The sequence below is a fragment of the Xyrauchen texanus genome, chromosome 30, assembly GCF_025860055.1.
Source record: "Xyrauchen texanus isolate HMW12.3.18 chromosome 30, RBS_HiC_50CHRs, whole genome shotgun sequence".
In the NCBI taxonomy this organism is placed as follows: domain Eukaryota; kingdom Metazoa; phylum Chordata; class Actinopteri; order Cypriniformes; family Catostomidae; genus Xyrauchen; species Xyrauchen texanus.
In genome coordinates this window covers 24,250,268-24,270,784 of record NC_068305.1, presented here as the reverse complement: position 1 = coordinate 24,270,784, position 20,517 = coordinate 24,250,268, and the positions used below count along the sequence as shown (strand labels likewise).

Sequence of the window (20,517 nt, the reverse complement as noted above, 5' to 3'; positions counted from 1 at the left end):
AGCTCCGAAGAAGAAATCACAATTGACAGACGCACGATTCCCTCCTTTATACCCGTATGTCCAGGGGAGGGACATGCAAATTCTGTCTGCCAATTTCTCATTGGCCTTTTCTCAAGTTAAGAGGTCACTGAGGCCTTCAAATAAGTCCCCTAGTGTCGCTTCATTCGACACACAACGTCGAAGTGAGCGACAGATGGGGAACAATTGTCTACAAAAATGTTCATTGTCTAATAGTCGTTTGATCTCATTTAATGTAAAATTAGATCACATAAAACTCTAATGATGATGCGCGAGAGCACCACTGCAGCTCGCACCTGACTGAGAAGAGGAAGATTTACACAGCTCACAGTCCAGATGCACGGTAAACTTTCCAAACAGCTTCAGCTTATATAGAGCGCAAAGTACAAGGGAATTATACAAAAATACCAAATAAGTAAATACAGAAACACTCTCGTTGTGGAGAGTAGAGTCGGAGCTCTTTAAAGTAAGTAGTAAGTAAGTAAAATTTATTTGTATAGCACTTTTCTCAGATGAAGATCACAAAGTGCTTCACAACAAAAGAAAGCATAAGCAGCTCTCATAAGTACATCTCAATCACAAAACAAAATAAAATAAAATATAAGTAAAATAAGCAACACTCAAACACATACACAATAGACCAAGGCCAACCATCCTCCAAACTAATCAAAAGCCTCTTTAAAAAGCAAAGTTTTTAGCTGACTTTTAAATTTTTCCACACAATCCAAGCAGCGTATTGAAGGAGGCAAAGCGTTCCACAACCTGGGTGCAACAACTTGGAATGAACGGTCCCCCCTAGTTTTAAAATGTGCAAAGGGGGCAACTAATAGTCTCTGACCTGTTGATCTCAGACTACGTGAGGATGTACGCAGCTGTATCAGGTCAGAGATGTATGAGGGTGCCTGTCCTTGTAGGGCTCTAAAAGTTAGGACCAGAATTTTAAAGTGCATTCTGAATAGCACTGGTAACTAATGGAGTGAAGCTAAAACTGGAGTAATATGTGCCCTTTTACTCGTGTGGGTTAAAAGCCTAGCAGCAGAATTTTGGACAGTCTGAAGACGACCAAGATCCTTCTTATTAAGGCAGATAAAAAGACTGTTACAATAGTCCAAGCGAGACGAGATAAAAGCATGAATGATCATCTCTAGCTCCGCTTTTGACACTAAGGCTCTTATCTTCGAAATGTTCCTTAACTGAAAGAAACAGTTTTTAATAAGATGTTTTGAATGTTTCTCCAGAGACATGGCCGTATCAAAAACAACTCCCAAACTCCTGAGACTGGGCTGAACAGACGAACCTAAGTCACAAATGTGTTTCTTTATCTGAGGGATGCTCTGCTCAGGGGCAATGATTAAAGTTTCAGTCTTAGCTGAATTCAACATTAAAAAGTTGTCATTTAGCCACTGCTTAATCCTACTCAGACAGTTCATTAAAGATGATAATTTAAATAACTCAGTGGGCTTAAAGGAGCAATATAACTGAATGTCATCTGCATACAGGTGATAAGAGACATCTTGAAACTGGCTTATAATCTGTCCTAAAGGAAGCATATATAGAAGGAAAAGAATCGGTCCCAGGACAGAACCCTGCGGAACACCACTCAATAAACCTGCAGTGTCTGACATGTTCTGATTTATATAAACACTAAAACTTCTACCAGTAAGGTAAGATGAAAACCATTTCAGAGCTGATCCAGATATCCCTAATAGTGCCTGTAGTCTATTAAGCATAATATTGTGGTCAATGGTGTCAAAGGCAGATGTAAGATCCAGCAAAACTAACACTGTATGCTTCCCAGAATCAGCAGACATCAAAATATCGCTTGAAACTTTCACCAGTGCAGTTTCCGTAGAATGTTTTTTACGAAAACCTGACTGATATTTATCAAAAATATCATTATTCTCTATGATATTTTTAAAGCAGTTTGTAAAGCACCAAATTCCTTGGTGTTCACCTGGCGGAGAACCTCACCTGGTCCCTCAACACCAGCTCTATTACCAAGAAAGCCCAGCAGCATCTCTACTTTCTTCGAAGGCTGAGGAAAGCACATCTCCCACCCCCCATCCTCACTACATTCTATAGAGGGACTATTGAGAGCATCCTGAGCAGCTGCATCACTGCCTGGTTTGGGACTTGCACCGTTTCGGACTGCAAAGCGATGCAGAGGATGATGAGGACAGCTGAGAAGATCATCTGGGTCTCTTTTCCCTCCATCAAAGACATTTACAAAAAACACAGCATTGTGGACGACCCCACACACCCCTCACACAAACTCTTCACCCTCCTACCGTCTGGCAAGAGGTACCGAAGCATTCGGACCCTCACGGCCAGACTGTGTAACAGCTTCTTCCCACAAGCCATCAGACTCCTCAATACTCAGACTGGACTGACACACACACACACACACACACACACACACACACACACACACACACACACACACACACACACACACACACACACACACACGTGTCCTGAGTTGCACTTTAATTATTGTCACTTTGTACCTGGCTGCTACCTCAATAACTGCTATGTGCATAGAACACTATCTCATAGTATGTTATGTTTACATTTGGCATTTTTAGAAACTGTCATCTTTTTGCACTACTGGTCGGCGCTACACTGTCTCTCACTGTGCCTATTGTCCTGTTAATTTTTTGTAATTTATTGTACCGTCTCGTACCTTTTGCACACGTTTGCACGTGAACTTTATATAGGTATGTTATTTAGTCTGAGTAGTCTCATGTGGTTCTGTGTTTGTCCTATATTGTTTTATGTAGCACCATGGTCCTGGAGGAACGTTGTCTCGTTTCACTGTGTACTGTACTATATGGTTGAACGACAATAAAAACCACTTGACTTGACTTGACTTATGTTAAAGATATATTCTCTTAAAGCAAGTCAAAATATTTTATATGTTGCTTTTCAAGTAAATGTATCTGGTTTTAAGGATTTTTAGAAAATTTTAAATGGAAAACAAGACAAAAACTCTTGATAACAATAGTTTTTTTGCAGTGAATTTCTTTACTGAATTAAACTTAATAAAAACTATTTTTTCCCTTTAATTCAGTGAATGTCATTTAGATGATTTTGTCCTCTGACATTTGTGCTTTTTCCAGTTGCTTAAAAACATACTAATGGCTAATATATGATAACAATGTATTCAGCACAAACTGGGCTACAATAATATGTGAGCAACATGTATGTACATGTTTGTATTTTTTAGAAAATAACGTTTATGCTTGGTTTTTTAAAAAACAAACTTTTCCGTCATTGAAATAAGGCCATATAACACATGCTAAACATTTGTACACAAGACTTTTGAAAACTGGATCTTGTAGCCTAGAGTTTTTGCTACAAAATGATGTGAAAACTGTCCTGATCACTCATTCATATACAACAATCAGCCATATCACCCTGCAGCTCTTGCCTGGTTGCCCACTATAGCTAAGCAGGGTTGAGCCTGGCCAGTACCTGGATGAGAGACCTCCTGGGGAAAACCAAGGTTGCTGTTGGAAGTGGTATTAGGGAGGTCAGCAGGGGGTGCTCACCTACAGTCTGTGTGGGTCCTAATGCCCCAGTATAGTGACGGGGACACTATACTGTAAAAAGCACCGTCTTTCGGATGAGACGTTAAACCGAGGTCCTGACTCTCTGTGGTCATTAAAAATCCTAGGGCACTTCTCGTAAAGAGTAGGGGTGTAACCCTGGTGTCCTAGCCAAATTCCCCCCCATTGGCCCCTATATATCATGGCCTCCTAATAATCTCCATCCTGAATTGGCTACATCAATCTACCATCTCCTCTCCGCCAATAGCTAGCATGTCATGTTTGTAAATGAGAAGTGGTTCTCAAACAGTTTACCTGGATAAATAAAGGTTTAAATAAAAAAACTATATAGTAATTTAACTTTTGTAAGACACTTTTAGTGTTAGAAAGGTCATATGCGAGGAGGCATGAATGATCATGAATATTGATTGTAATTCACACCTGAGGAGACAAAGACCCCTCCCCTGGGCCTATCAATGAGGAATGTGACAGAAAGAGAATGAATGTGAGAAGTTTTAAGTTAAAAGAAGTCTGACTATACATTTTCTTTACATAAAGACCTTAAAAATGTTAGACCTGTATGACCATTTAAGAAGTCTCTTAAGAAGAAGAAGTCTCTTCTGCTCAGCAAGGCAGCATTTATTTGAAAGAAAATACAGTAAAAACAGTGATATTGTAAACTATTTTTAAATGTAAAAGAACAGTTTTCTATTTGAATATATTGTAAAATACAATTTGTGATCAAAGCTGAATTTTCTGCATCATTACTGCAGTCTTCAGTGTCACATGATCCTTCAGAAATCATTATAATATGCTGATTTTCTAATATGGACATATTTACATCACATTTGACACATTTACACCCAAACACATATTTGCAAGCACAAGCTTTGTTGATGATAATGGAGGCAGCATAAACACTAGTCAAAATATAATCTAAACATTCATATTATTTTTATACCTTATTACATATCATATTTATATTATACAGCATACAATTGAAATGCCTACTTTAGAGGAAACAACATTTAAATGTAACTAAAACTTGCTTATTAGGAGTCATATTTAAAATTTCAATACTCTGAATCCTGGAAACAGTCGCACTAGTAAAATATGTAAAGCATGTCAACTAATGTAAGTAAAACTAAATGACTTAATCATCTGAAATTGTATCATTGGCTGGATCAAGTCACTCTTCAAAATGCAAACGTTCATCAGAGTCCTGCTCTTCTTCTGAGAAAAATGCTAACTCTTCGTCACTATCCAGGAGTTTCCTCACCTGTGTATCATACGATCTTCCAAATGTGCAGAAAAGTGAATGAACTTGATGTTTTTAAGGCACAGTCAGGGGCGTTTACCATTTGCATTGATCGCCTCAGCACATTACCGTATGAATAGCGCCCTCTCCCCGTGGGTGTGATCACATTAGGGATAATTAGCTGAGCCAGTAAACACTGTACATCACTTTGTTTCATACACATTACATTGCAGGAGAATATTTGTTTTAAATTTGAATTGTTTTATTTAAAAGTAGACATGTTAAGCTTTTTTTAGACATATGTTTCTTGTTTGTGTGATAAGAGTTTCAGTTAATTTTTGTGACGTGTTTCAGAAATATGCTTGCACACACAGAGACAGCTGAAATCGCACCCTTTTTATTTCCTTTATTTTACAAAAAGCACAATGTTTTGTTGTTATTGTGAGTGTACACAAATAAAAGCGGACCCTTTATAGTCTCTAATGATGTCTTTCACTTATACGTATGGCCCAAAATGAGTATTTTATGTTGTTTCTGCTATAATGGCAAAAATATAATGGCGTCCGTCGACCCCAGAGGTTTAAAAGCAAATGATGAATCTGTGCAATAATCACGGAATAGTCGAATACTCATTCTAATAATCTTTAGATTAATCCATTATCAAAATAATCATTCGTTGCAGCCCTACTCTCAATTAATATGAGATTTGGTTTGGTGTATTTATTTATCTCAGTTCAACAGCTGAACTAAATTCTTCCTCAAAACCACTGTTACAAGCTCCTGCTGTGAATAGTTAGCTGAATGCACAATACTAAAAAAGGCTCATTCAAACAAACAAGTCCTGACACAAACAACAAAAAGCATCTCCTAAAACCCTGCAGCAGCATTATGTACTCTCAAGAGCAGGAGCAGTGACGCATTCAATACTGCTCCTGACATCAGCACACCAGAATGGAAAAATCTCTCTCATTGAGCCTCATAAACTCAAAAAATTTACCTTTAAAGCTGATCAGCAGCACTTAAACACTGCACTGCTTTGCCAAGGATAATTCATTCATTAGAGGCAGTGAGTATTTACCAACATATTTCCTGCTAGAGCAAATCCAGAACTCAAGAGCTTTATAACCTTATATATAATTTGTTTTAGTGTACTGTTGCATATTAGTGAATTAAGCACAATTACTTAAAACAATATTTAGTCTTTAGTCTAAAGGGAAGGGCAAAATTTCATTAGTGTGGGACAGAAGACTTTAATTGGTTTTCCAAAAAACCTAAAAGAAAATATGACTGTACAATGCACAAAAATTGCAAACCTCAAACCAAAGGAGCAGTTAACAAAACTATGCAAATAAAAAGAGTCAGTAAGTCTGTTGCTGCAAGATTAACACTGGAGACTTGGAATGTAGCTAAGATTAGCACATCCATCATGCCAAAAGATCTCAAAAGGCATCTTTACACAGCACAGTTAAGGCTGCTCTAAATTCTGTGTAAAGATGCAATGCCACATAAAAGCCATAAATTCTGCCTGCTCTGACCCACCTCAACCCCTAGTATCACAGATGATTATTATGCTACTACGATTCTTTGAAAATAAAATGCAGCATCAGAGCAGCCTTAAACTTAGTTGTTGTCATGATAGAGCAAATAGTGCATTTAATAAGTTAGGCCTATAGTTTCATATTTAAAAGTCACAAATTAATTTCACATTTCCATAATCATAATTGTATATTTAAAACATTCATCTTGTAAAAATTATTTATGCCATAGTAATTGCTGTGTACATGCATTTAATGCCACCTCTATGCAGCATTAAATAGTTTGTTTATATTTTAAATGAAAAAAGCAGAGTTTTATTTAGTTATAATAGACAATTCTTATGGCTTTAAGCAGATGTGTGTAACTTTTTCGGTGTTAAAATATGTTCTCTTATCCCATGTTAATTTGCAAAGACAAAAATAAGACATTTGTAGGTAAATTTTCTCGAAGTCTGTAAACACTGTCTCTGTGGTGCTAAATTCCTTCTTGATTGGAGCAACCAATCTAGCCTATGCAACAACACTGACTTGGCCAATAGTGTGAGTTGGGGCATTATTATGATAACCATAACATGATATAAAAACAATGTACTGTTATAAGAACAGAGTTTAGCTGAACAGCATTTACCTGACATTTGTTGCCATGATATTGCCATACTACTCTATTATTTCTGTCATAGATTGATATAGCAAAATTAGCAGGAGTAGTGTATGTAGTTTGCCATTGCAAACTCATGTCACCATTGTCATCGGTGAGCCTGGCCAATTACGATTAAGCTGATCATCAAAGCTTGTGAAGGTGGCTGCTCTTGAATCGCTCTCGCTGTATTTGTATGGCATATGACATAGTGACGTGATGGTGGTGCCTTCTAAAGTTAAACAAATTTTCTAACCGACATGCACTGCTTCAAGTCCGGCGCCGATCAGTATGCACAGTGTTTCATGAAGTCGAACAGACCTAATGTTTATTTTTGCAATTCCGTTCAGTGGCACTAGTGGCCACAGTGGACCAATGTTTAAAATAAGGCAGATGCTATTTGCTCCCTTTTGCAAATAATGGAATATGCTATTTACACCCCAGTGCAAATAGTATTTGCACCCCAAACCTGGACAAAAAAATGGTAGATACTAATTGCACCGTGGTGCAAATAGTTTCAGATATTATTTGCACCCATATTTAAATATTAGCATACAGTATGGGCATCACTGCAGTGTTTTTATTGTTTTTATTAAGAGGCCCACAGACAAACTACATTAACCCCTACCCCTAAACCCAACCTTAACCTTAAATTTGAAAAAAGAACCTTGGTTTTACACAGTAACCATGGATTCACCATGGTATTTTTTGTAAATCTAGCCTATGCTAGATGTTTTGCATTAAAACAATGGTTTCTGTCAAAAAACAAGATTACTACTTTATTAGTAATACAGTGATGCAATCTACACACAAGTGATGCCGAGCTGCGGGAATGAGTGCGATCGACAGAACCCACCTCTGGATCAAACCCTTCTCTGCACTCCCTGACATTCACTGTGACCAAATAACTGCGATGGAATCAATCCTTATATGAATTTCTATCTATTATTTTAAATAATATAAAAGGAAATATTAAGAGTAGAATCAAGATGCGGATTCCAACCTTGAGGTTCATAATTTAGTTTTAAATGACCTATTTCCACCCTGTCTCTGCACTCTGCATGAAATACTCAGTTTCCTGTGCGATCCCCTTTAAGACTTCAATATACATGCCCAATGTGTTATAATTGGCAAAGATTTTTGAACCACATACACACCCCACTGACTCTTGTGGAACGTTTTTTTTTTTTTCCAAAGAATAAAATAAAATAATTTTAATATTTTATGAGCAACTGTGCATTTCTTTGGTAAGTAACCATGTAATAAGCACAATCCAATCCTGATCCTGATAATGGTTTATTTTGTGATAAAAGTGAATGTTCATAACATTTCAAACAAAAACAGACAGTAATATCAAATTTGGTCCTCACCAGAATAAGTGTTGTGTCCAATATAGTTGTCACTGCTCCATCTTTTAATAAAAGTTTTTTTGCAATGTCTGAATGTGCAGAACAAACATATCCCATATTATCGTGATTAAGAACTTTGTTAAAAATACCTTTCCTAACGTTATTGTTCTTTGGAATGCTATGCACAACATTTTCGAATCTTTTCGAACATTTTATTATCTTAGTTAGTTAAAGGGGTCATTGCATACAATTTTTTTTTTTTTTTATCATTTTATTATACACTGATAATGTTAGTAAAGTTTTATGTTTTCAGATACCATATGTGAACAAAGTCATGGTATTTTATTCCAAGTAAAAAAAAAATCACAAGAAAAAAAAAGTTGTCTGGGTCAAAATGACTGGAACACAACATAAGGGGTCATGTCATGATGATTGTTTGATATATGAGTTTAATGTACAATAAAAACATACAGTAATTTCCAGAATTCAAAACTCCCTCTCTTGTCCAAAAAGAGCTGCAAAAAATACTTGTTCTGTACTTCCACGACATCCCTACGTAACTAAGGGGCCTTCATTAATGCATAAATGCTTTCACAGCAAGAGATCAATGCCTCCTTTTACATCATTGCCTTTTTTGTCTGCAGTCTTGTGCACAGTCACACTCTGTCTACACCGGGTGTGTCCGTTGAGGCGATGGCATGAGGCTGCCTACACTAGATGCATCGACACAAACGTTCTAAACAATCTGTGTTGTTGGCTGTAGTAGTGCCAGCATGTGAAGCACAAAATGTAATGGAACACCCATTTACTGTTGGGCACGATGCACCACAATGGACACTTTCAGTATAGACAGTATCATTGATTATAATGGGTTCTATTGCTTTTGACGTGATGCAGTGCACAGCTCATGTCCAGTATAGATAAGGTGTTAAAGTGAATGGTAGGGAGAGAGCTGGACAGTTACATCCATTGCTACACACCTAGAGGAACCAATGCTGTAGTTATTATTTAAAATGTGAAATTGATTCATAAAAAACAAAATTAAGATCTTAAAAAGTGTCCTATATGCTAAAAATGCCAGCCACACTGATATGGCATCACATAATCTAAGCAGAGTCTGCACATCAGGAACACCCTCCTATTTTTACCATTCATCTAATTCTTAACAAGCACTACCTTTTCAGTCATCTTGCTTTTATATGCCAAATGACAGTGAATAGGGGGAATTTAATTGTTCTCAGAACTAGTTTGCTACCCGAGGGAGTCGCGGTGTGGAGTAACTCAGCCACTTAATTAGTACAGGCAGGGAGCATTTTAGAGTTTTATAGGTTAAAGATCTTCCAAAAGAGTGTTGGAGTTTTCAAAATAAACATTAAATTAAGGAGTTTTATATCTGGTCCATTATGTATTGTCATCTCTGCATAACATGGAGGTAAGTAAGTATGGAGTAAGTACATGGAGTAAGTAACCATCTAACAATTCAAGTGTTGCTCTGTTGTTCTAGTATAAGGAAAACTGTGTCTACACATTATGGACAAGGAACAAGAAATGAATAGAGGTAGTTGACCTAGCAGTTACAGTAAGTTAAATAGTAGGCCATTTAGGTTAAGTCCATAAATTAATGTCTACTGATGCATTTTGTACTGGTTTATGTTCTATTAAAATATTAATAAATGCAAACAATCAGAGTGAGTAATTTAGATGATGTATAACAGTAACACAAACAGGTGACCTAAAAGCAAATGCAGTCAATTCAACAGTCTCCTATAATGTAACATTTGTCTGTATTTTTGAAACAGTTTGGAATTTTGGCAAACCTTTTTCATAATGCAAAATTTGACAAACCATATACTGATGAGCCTATGTTAACTACAACTATTCATTAAACTGCTACTCTACATATGCCGAATCTGGGGAAATCTGATTAAAATGTAACTCTGTCTCCGCAGTAATCAGAACCAGATCCATTCAAATGTAATGATCAGATAACAGTGTATCACTGCTAGACATGCATCTGAGTGACGGTAACATGGAAACTTAAGAATGGTGACTCCCCAAAGTCCTTTGAGATGAGCATGCAGTTAGCTCTGTCTAGATATCAATGAGAGGTCATTCAAGAGATAAAGTTGAAGTCAGAAGTTCACATACAACTTAGCCAAATACATTTAAACTCAGTTTTTCACAATTGCTGTCATTTAATCCTATAATACATTCCCTGTCTTAGGTCAATTAGGATCACTACTATATTTTAGGAATGTGAAATGTAATAATAATAGTAGAGAGAATGATTTATTTCAGCTTTTATTTCTTTCATCAAATTCCCAGTGGGTCAGAAGTTTACATACACTTTGTTAATATTTGGTAGCATTGCCTTTAAATTGTTTAACTTGGGTGAAATATTTTTGGTAGCCTTCCACGAGTTTCTCACAATAAGTTGCTGGAATTTTGGACCATTCCTCCAGACAGAACTGGTGTAACTGAATGGTGTCTGTAGGCATCCTTGCTCGCACACGTTTTTTCAATTCTGCCACAAATTTTCTATCGGATTGAGGTCAGGGCTTTGTGATGGCCACTGAAATGCCTTGACTTTGTACATACCATTTTGCCACAACTTTGGAGGTATGCTTGGGGTCATTGTCCATTTGGAAGACCCATTTGCGACCAAGCTTTAACTTCCTGGCTGATGTCTTGAGATGTTGCTTCAATATATTCACATCATTTTCCTTCCTCATGATGCCATCTATTATGTCAAGTGCACCAGTCCCTCCTGAATCAAATCACCCCCACAACATAATGCTGCCACCCTCACGCTTCACAGTTGGGATGGAGTTCTTCGGTTTGCAAGCCTCACTCTTTATACTCCAAACATAACGATGGTCATTATGGCCAAACGGTTAAATTTTTTGTTTTATCAGACCAGAGGACATTTCTCCAAAAAGTAAGATCTTTGTCCCCATGTGCACTTTGCAAACTGTAGTCTGGCTTTTTATGGTGGTTTTGAAGCAGTGGCTTCTTCCTTTTGTTGTTCTGGGATTAATTTGCACTTTTCACACCAAACTAAGTTTATCTTTAGGAGACAGAATGAGTCTCTTTCCTGAATGATAATGATATTTATTTCTTTTGATTTTCCCCTGATGTCAAGCAAAGAGTCACTGAGTTTGAAAGTATGCCTTAAAATACGTCCACAGGTATACCTCCAGTTGACTGCAATTAACCAATTGGCCTATCAGTAGCAAATTGGCAAATAGCCTAAAGGATTGACATCATTTTCTGGAATTTTCCAAGCTGCTTAAAGGCACAGTAAACTTAGTGTATGTAAACTTCTAACCCACTGGAATTGTTATATAGTCAATTAAAAATGAAACAATCTGTCTGTAAACAATTGTTTGAAAAATAACTAATATAAAATCTGAGTGGTTAAAAAATTAAATTTAAGAATTTCAACCTAAGTGTATGTACACTTCTGACTTCAACTGTACATTATTCATAAGGCTAGTACAGCGGCGATGACTAAGCCTGCCCCGACCCACTGAGCTGGATGTTCAATGCCAGTCAGCAGGCGTTGAAATGTTGTTCTGTGGTCAGCTTACCCCAGATTCACATTTGGCTGAACAGTAGCAGCTATCAATGCTGGCACAGCTAAACAGTTTCCGAGTGTCAAATAGAAAGGATGAGCAAAACTGATTTAGACAACATGGGATACAGTGACTTAATGGTGCAAAACATGGCTGGAGTATGCAACATCTGGCATAGCTTTTGCCAGAGGCCTAAAACCTAGACCCAAACCTGGTACTAAAAAAGGAACAGTGTTTATATTAGCTACAGTCCCTTTGGTACACACTAATTCATATAACTATGACAAATACCAATCCTGTTTTTACTATAAATAAGGTATTTTGTTACCTGAGAAGGTAGACTGCTCGCTCTATGTCATTCAGATCTTCATCCACTGTGAGCTTGTCAATCTCTTCTGCAGTCTGCAAATAGTGGAAACAAGGTGATTTCGGTGGACAATACAAACTGGCCTGTCTATCCATGCATTAAAAAGCATTGTGTTTAAGGTGTAAGCACATCCAAAAATTAAAGTTCGAACATCTCCTTTAGTGTCTCACTGAAGAAAGAAAGTCATACTGTTTTGGAACAACATGTGGGTGAGTAAATGATCACAGAATATTCATTTTTGTGTGAACCATCCCTTTAACCCTTTAATGCATACCTCGGGTAGGGCTGGGCGATATGGCCAAAATTGTTATCACAATAATCTTTTTCATATTGTTCGATATCGATATTTATCACGATATACATTTACACATTGCACTTTCTTTTTTTTTTTTTTTAAAGTTGACGGAAGAAAAGAAGAAAAAATCAATTATAAACAGTCAAAATAGTCTCTACAAAACTGCACAGGGTGTCCAGAGATGGCCAAAGCAGTGGGGTCTGCGGGATCTTTTACCAATTTTACCGTCTTTTACCGTTAATCAATTGAAAATTAATGTTAAAAGATCATCTGTTTGTTCTGAAGCATAGTGACAGCAGTCCAGTATTTGTTGGAATATTTTTACGTTAAAATGAAATATTTTTTATATTTCTTTAGATTCAGATACCCAAGTATGTGGGCATAGAAGCCCTTGTGACTGTGGAATGATGCTGAATGTGGGTTCAGGGGTGTTCCAGGAGAAAATTTAGAAAATGTTTTTTTTTTTTTTTATTTAAAAAACATTTGTATATTTTCATTAAAGTGAGAGACTAGTCTACCAACTAGTAATTTTAGTCTTTCCTTATCCATTCCAGACATCGAATTTGCTTATTCAATTTGTTTATTATTAAAGGCTTGTAACATGCTGATTAATAAAGATACATTTAGAAGGGAAACATTTAGAAGGGAAAAGAGCCAACGCATGCTGAGTGGGACAGCTCAGACATTATGCATGTTTGTTGCTAGAGAACAATATTCAAGATTACAGCGCAGAAAGATGAGAGCTGTTGTCCACATCACTGTTGTTCTGTCACGCTCTTCACTAGAGACGGTGAGAGGGCGCAACCGTTGTCATGAAGTCTTGCGGTGTGGATGGAATCAATCCGGTGTCCGACGTAACCTAATTGTTAGCAAGGCAGCTAGCATTAGCAAGTTCATCCAGTCTGACCCTACGTTACCACTGGCATGTTGTGAGCGAAGCTGAGAGTGTTTTCAATTAATTCCTATGATTCCTTCCATAAATCAGTTTACTATCACATGATACATATTTCTTTGTTTATTACAAGACAAATTATTTTCTGTGGTGAATTATCAGTAACCTATTCCATATGCATGCACATGTACACATTATGCATGCTGTTTCTTAATCAAGGTGTAGCTGATGTTTCGCTGATTGACTTGATTTACATTTGACGTTGTTATTTGACGAAACCACGTGGAAGTAAACTACAGCAAGTGTAACACATGAACAGTTTGATTTGGCTATTGTGTAAGTTACTGAAATTCTGTAAGTTGTGTGTATATTTAGACTTAAAAGTGCCTGAGAAAAAAACTCTAGAACTCAAAACTGTGTAGCTTATGTGCTGTTTAAGTGCTATGTGTACAGTAGCTCAATATGTGTTTTACTGCCAGTTGTGTCTCATGAAATGTATGTGTGGAGGTAATGAATCCTGTTCTATATTTGTTGCATCATTGCTTTGATGTATGGAAGAGCAAACAACTAAATATTTCATAATATATTTTATTCTATTATTTTGTAATAGTCTTGAAAATGTTTGGACATTTTGACTATCTGGGCATTTTGTGAAAGATAAGCTATATGCGCTGGGTCACTAAAGACCCGAGGTATGTAATAATGTTTGGAAAACACTGAAAAAGTTAAGGGTTAATAAAGAAGGAAACAAAAGTTATTTGCATAAAAATGTTGAGCAATTCCAAAGAAATAAAAATACATTTTTGCAAATATGGGAGGAGGCTGCAGGGAGGCAGGAAGAGGGACTGCGTGGGATGAGATAGCGTGGGGGACAGTAGCCATGTGTAAGAGCCTAGTGTATTACTTCAGATTCTGAGAGCCACGATGCATTTCTTCGGAACCTCCCTATTAAAAAAAGATGCGTGACAGAAACCCGATAGCGATGCATACGTGATAAGACTCTGAGAAAAGATGAGAATATTCTTGCTTAAGTTTACCGTTAGCAAGAGAACACCATTGCAGGGGTATGACACGCACCACGAGACGTTCACACAAATGCATGTGAAGGCTACTGCTGTAAAGGAAGTATTTTTGGTAGTAATGTGAATAACGTTATGCTTTGAAGTGGAAATCCTCTATTCCGCAGTGGTGTGGCGCGAAAATGAGGAGGCGAAGCAGTGATGCGGACAGCTGACAAAAACTGCGTCACTCAGCAGACTGAAGTTGGTAACCCCCGTCTTCCCAAATGAATTACTACTTCAAATAAATAAATAAGCCGTTATAATAGGGAATAAAACAGCCGGGGCACTTGACAAAATAAAACGTCAACGTGCATACACGTTGCTTCTGTCAAGTCGTATTAATTTATCATAGCCTTCCACAAATTCTGTCGTGGCACATAAATGCCTTCCTGTGTGAGCCATACAAATGTGTCAGTGTCACAATATTGCTTGACAATTCTGAAAAAGATGTGAATACATACCTTAAGGCTCCTGCGTATGGGTCTCTCGATGAATGAAAGGTCCTGCAGGTCATCTATCTGTCCAAATAAACTGGCCTGACTCAGTGTCATTTTGGTGACAAACATCTGTCTTGAGTTTCTTCAGCGGAAATGTGTCAGACGCGAATGTCAAAGTCCTGTCATTATTGCTGCTCTTTGACTGAATGTCTGATGTGATTTCTTTGATGAAGAGAAGATGTTCTCCCACGACAAACGAGTCGCCCTGGTTGCAAAGCTTGATCTTTCACTAATTAATTTGCGTGGTAGTGATATTCAGTTGTCTGCGCCGTTTCTAAACAAGCTTTCAGGAGAGGCGCGTGCGCTTGCACGTAGTAAGGGATTCCGGCGATTGAAGTGTTGTTAACTTTACGAGAAAAAGATGGATTTGATGCGCGTTTTCCGACTTGAGCAGTTTCTTGTGGTTAGCGCATGCTGGTGATCAGAATAAAATTATTTCCTTGCTTATTTCCCGCTGATGGGGAAAACCATTCAGATGTAGCTGTTTTCGTTTGAAGCAGAGATCCCCTTTGAGATATTCCAAGATGGGCGTTAAATGTAAGATCACTTTTGTATCAACAACCAATGTGACCTAAATTTGCAGTTTATTCTAGCAACACATACCTGCTCACTGTTCACCTGGCACGGTTGACGCTAGCTCGCAAATAATAAGACAACAAACTTGAAAAATGGACTGTCGAAAACGCATGGGCCTTTTGCCTATATAATGCTCGTCTCGATTCGAATAATCACCAGTAAATCTATCCCAGAAATGGTAAACGGATCGCTTCACAAAGGTACGTCTTTTATATTTGAAAGCCCTGTGTGGATGTGCTAGCAAGCAGGAATATTCAAACCACGCAAACGCACTGCGCCAACTAAACTGGTTTCCATGGAGACAGCATGGAGCGTCAGAGCGTCGAGTTGAAGTTCGTCATCGGAATCGAATTAGAACTGAAACAACTGAATGGCTTTTACTTAGAGCGTAATATTCTAAATATGGCTTTGCCGGGTAAACTTTCTGTCCAAAATAAACTCTTTGTGACTTTTTCTATGGAGGCCCAAACCTGCATAAATAATAAATGTTAAATGTAATAATAAAAAAATAAATAAAGGAATAAATGTCTTGATAAAATAAATATAATTAGTTTTTAATTAAATGTATTCCTGAATTTATTATTGTATGACTTTATTCCTTTATTATTTTCTATATTTATTTTTAACTTTATTTTTATTCTTTTTAACTTTTATGTATTCATTTATTTTGCATATTTTTTTTTATTTATGTGTTAATTTATTTTTTATATTTATTTATTTCCACATATATTTATTTCCATATTTATATATTCCCATATATATTTATTTATTTATACATATATTTATTTTAACTTTTCTGTGTGCAACATGGAAATGAGGGAGGCGGTCCTTACGTAGCTCCAGTGCATCATTGGATGAGAGCTCAATAGTGCTTATCGGGATCAGATGGACGTCCCACCTTATCACCCTCTGACTCGCAGAGATTTTGAATATGCAGGGAAAAGTTTTGCAGAGAGTTTAACAATCCAAGGAAAAGGTTAAATCATATCAATTATGAAACTTGCTCATTTTGTGGATTTGTTGAAGAAACAGATCCCCATTGATTTTGTGATAGTAGTATAACCAATACATCTTGGATTGACTTAAACTCTTATGTTTTTAGCCCCACAAATAGCATATTACACAATATGGCTATGACCTAACGTTACATCAAAACAAGTCAAGAGTAATCGAGCACACGCTTCAATCTACAATAAGCCAATGGTAAGCAGGACCCGCCCACATCATTATCATACATGAGACAGAAATGTAAGAATAAATACAAAAATAAATAAATGTGGGAATATTTAAATATATAAATAAATACATGTGGGAATAAATAAATATACAAATAAATGAATGCATAAAAAAATAATAAAAAAACAAATGAAAGAACAAAAAATATTTTAAAGAATAAAAAATAAAAAGAGAAAATAATAAATAAAGGAAAAAAGTCATACAAAAATAAATTCAGGAATAACTTTCATTTAAAACGAATTATATTTGTTTTATCAAGACATTTATTCCTTCATTTATTTTCTTATTATTACATTTATTTATTCATGTATTTATTTATTATTTTTGCATGTTTTGTCCTCACCTAAAGGATTATTAGGAACACCTGTTAAATTTCTCATTAATGCAATTATCTAATCAACCAATCACATGGCAGTTGCTTCAATGCATTTAGGGGTGTGGTCCTGGTAAAGACCATCTCCTGAACTCCAAACTGAATGTCAGAATGGGAAAGAAAGGTGATTTAAGCAATTTTGAGCGTGGCATGGTTGTTGGTGCCAGACGGGCCGGTCTGAGTATTTCACAATCTGCTCAGTTACTGGGATTTTCACGCACAACCATTTCTAGGGTTTACAAAGAATGGTGTGAAAAGGAAAAACATCCAGTATGCGGCAGTCCTGTGGGCTGAAAATGCCTTGTTGATGCTAGAGGTCAGAGGAGAATGGGCCGACTGATTCAAGCTGATAGAAGAGCAACTTTGCCTGAAATAACCACTCGCTACAACCGAGGTATGCAGCAAAGCATTTGTGAAGCCACAACACGCACAACCTTGAGGCGGATGGGCTACAACAGCAGAAGACCCCACCGGTACCACTCATCTCCACTACAAATAGGAAAAAGAGGCTACAATTTGCAAGAGCTCACCAAAATTGGACAGTTGAAGACTGGAAAAATGTTGCCTGGTCTGATGAGTCTCGATTTCTGTTGAGACATTCAGATGGTAGAGTCAGAATTTGGCATAAACAGAATGAGAACATGAATCCATCATGCCTTGTTACCACTGTGCAGGCTGGTGGTGGTGGTGTAATGGTGTGGGGGATGTTTTCTTGGCACACTTTAGGCCCCTTAGTGCCAATTGGGCATTGTTTAAATGCCACGGCCTACCTGAGCATTGTTTCTGACCATGTCCATCCCTTTATGGCCACCATGTACCCATCCTCTGATGGCTACTTCCAGCAGGATAATGCACCATGTCACAAAGCTCGAATCATTTCAAATTGGTTTCTTGAACATGACAGTGAGTTCACTGTCACTAAAATGGCCCCCACAGTAACCAGATATCAACCCAATAGAGCATCTTTGGGATGTGGTGGAACGGGAGCTTCGTGCCCTGGATGTGCATCCCACAAATCTCCATTAACTGCAAGATGCTATCCTATCAATATGGGTCAACATTTCTAAAGAATGCTTTCAGCACCTTGTTGAATCAATGCCACGTAGAATTAAGGCAGTTCTGAAGGCGAAAGGGGGTCAAACACAGTATTAGTGTGGTGTTCCTAATAATCCTTTAGGTGAGTGTATACGTATATGTGTATACGCTGTATATGTATATGTGTATGCGCTGAAACGGCCACCACTATTGTGTCCTGTATGTATGTGGCCTAGTGGGCTAAAGCACATAACTGTTAATCAGAAAGTTGCTGGTTCGATCCCCACGGACACCACCATTGTGTCTTGGAGCAAGGCACTTAACTCCAGGTTGCTCCAGGGGAATTGTCCCTTTAATCGACACTGTAAGTCGCTTTGGATGAAAGCATCTGCCAAATGCATAAATGTAAATACATATATATACATACATGCATATATACAGTACTCACTAAAACATTTTTCTTAAGTTGTTTTTTTATATCTTCAGCTTTAGTATGTCAATAGGAATTATACATTTTAGACTCCCAAACATTCCTTTTGCAAGTAGAATATAATTGAAGAACAGGGAGCCCTGCAACAGACGGTATAGACCCCACAGAGCCCCAACTGAATATCAAGTTCTAGGATTAGATGAAGAGACAGAAGCAATTGAGATAGCCTAAACAGAAAATTCTGCAACAAACTTGGAACATCCTGTCTGCAACCAAAACAACTTGTGTTCATGTGTACCTAAGAGAACTGGTATAGTTTTGAAGGCAAAGGTGGTCACACTAAATATTTATTTAGCTTATTTATGTTTACTGGACTTTATATGATGTTAATTGATGAATGATAACTGTTGATGTTATTATTTTTAAAGAAATTCTCCCTATGCCACATTTTTCACAAAGTGCCTAAAGCGTTTGCACAGTACTCAATATATATAGCCACTTTAAATGGTTTAGTTATTACAAATTGTAGACCACCAGCTTGTTGCAACAACTGGAACAAGAATTGATGATGAACATTTACTAATATGTTTGTAAATGTAATAGGCCTATTTCACTGATCAGCCACACCGACTGAAAAAAAATATTTCAGTAGATTATTTGCTCTTACATTAAAGGAATGTTCCAGGTTCAGTACAAGTAAAGCTCAATTGACAGCATTTGTGGCATAATGTTGATTACCACAAAAAATTATTTTGACTCATTCCTCTTTTTCTTTAAAAAAAGCAGAGGTGACAATGAGGCACTTACAATGGAAGTGAAAGGGGACAATGAATGTGAATGTGGCCAATTCTTGAAGGGTTTAAACACAGAAATTTGAAGCATATAATTTTATAAAATCCCTTGCATTAATTCTTATGTTAAAACTTTTATTTTATCTATTTGATTTGATCATTATTTGATTTGTTTAAAGTGTACTTTTTACAATAATTTTATGGCTTTAGGGTTTGTTGCCATTACATCGTCATGGTAAGGAAGTTGAAAGTTGGTAATACCTTTACACAGAAATAGTTTGAAAGTGATTTTATCACACTAAAATCATGTTTACATGAGTATTGTTTATGTCTTGTGGCTTTAAACAGTTAGTATTTTAACATTCCAAAATTGGCCCCATTCACTTCCATAGTAAGTGCCTCACTGTAACCTCGATTTTGGCTTTGTTAAAAGAAAAAGAGGAACGAGTTGAAATTCATTTGTGTGGTAATCAACATTATGCCACAAATGCTATCGATTGAGCTTAACTTGTATTGAACCCGGAATATTTTTTTAATGGAATCAAAGTACCGATAGATAGAACATATCTGTCAGTTCAATTCAGTGAATTAGAATTTAAAAGCCAAAGCAAATTGTGTTCTCCATGAATTTGCATATCTAAACTAGATCCCAGATAGTGCAGGTACATCTCCGAGATGTCTTTTAAAGAGCGTTTCATCTAGAAAGCATCACAGTATAATTAACGTCTGCTTAACACCTTGGAAAAATCTGATTTTACAAACATTATAAATCATAAACATGTCAAATAAATATGCTGCATGTCTTATTAACATCCAAGAGGAAACATCTTATAGATGTATTGCAGATGAGCATATAGCCTATATTTTTTAGACAACCTAAAATAATATGTCTTCCCTTTGTAAACACACACATCAAATAGAAGTCTGGGATGTAACCTTAATCTACAATCCAGGTCATCAATTACTCAATTAATCCACATTCTTTGACAGCACAAGGACAAATTTGAGATTTTGTTAATTGAGATCATGGGTATTTTGCTGCAA

General features: G+C 36.8%; 1 protein-coding gene across 3 annotated transcripts in view; it reads right to left on the bottom strand.

Annotated features, from left to right (window-relative positions):
* Nucleotides 1–15,877, bottom strand: part of ppp4r4 (protein phosphatase 4, regulatory subunit 4) — a 96,263-nt gene extending 80,386 nt beyond the window's left edge. For all 3 annotated transcript variants that reach the window (XR_007968111.1, XM_052098694.1, XM_052098695.1), the window contains exons 1-2: nt 14,997–15,877; nt 12,249–12,322 (exon numbers count right to left, since the gene is read on the bottom strand). Coding sequence is in view for 2 of the 3 variants with exons in the window: in XM_052098694.1 (XP_051954654.1) it covers nt 12,249–12,322; nt 14,997–15,101 (179 nt within the window). In the remaining variant the exon portion in view is untranslated. The remainder of the gene's footprint in view (nt 1–12,248; nt 12,323–14,996) is intronic.
* Between the last annotated feature and the right edge of the window lie 4,640 nt (nt 15,878–20,517).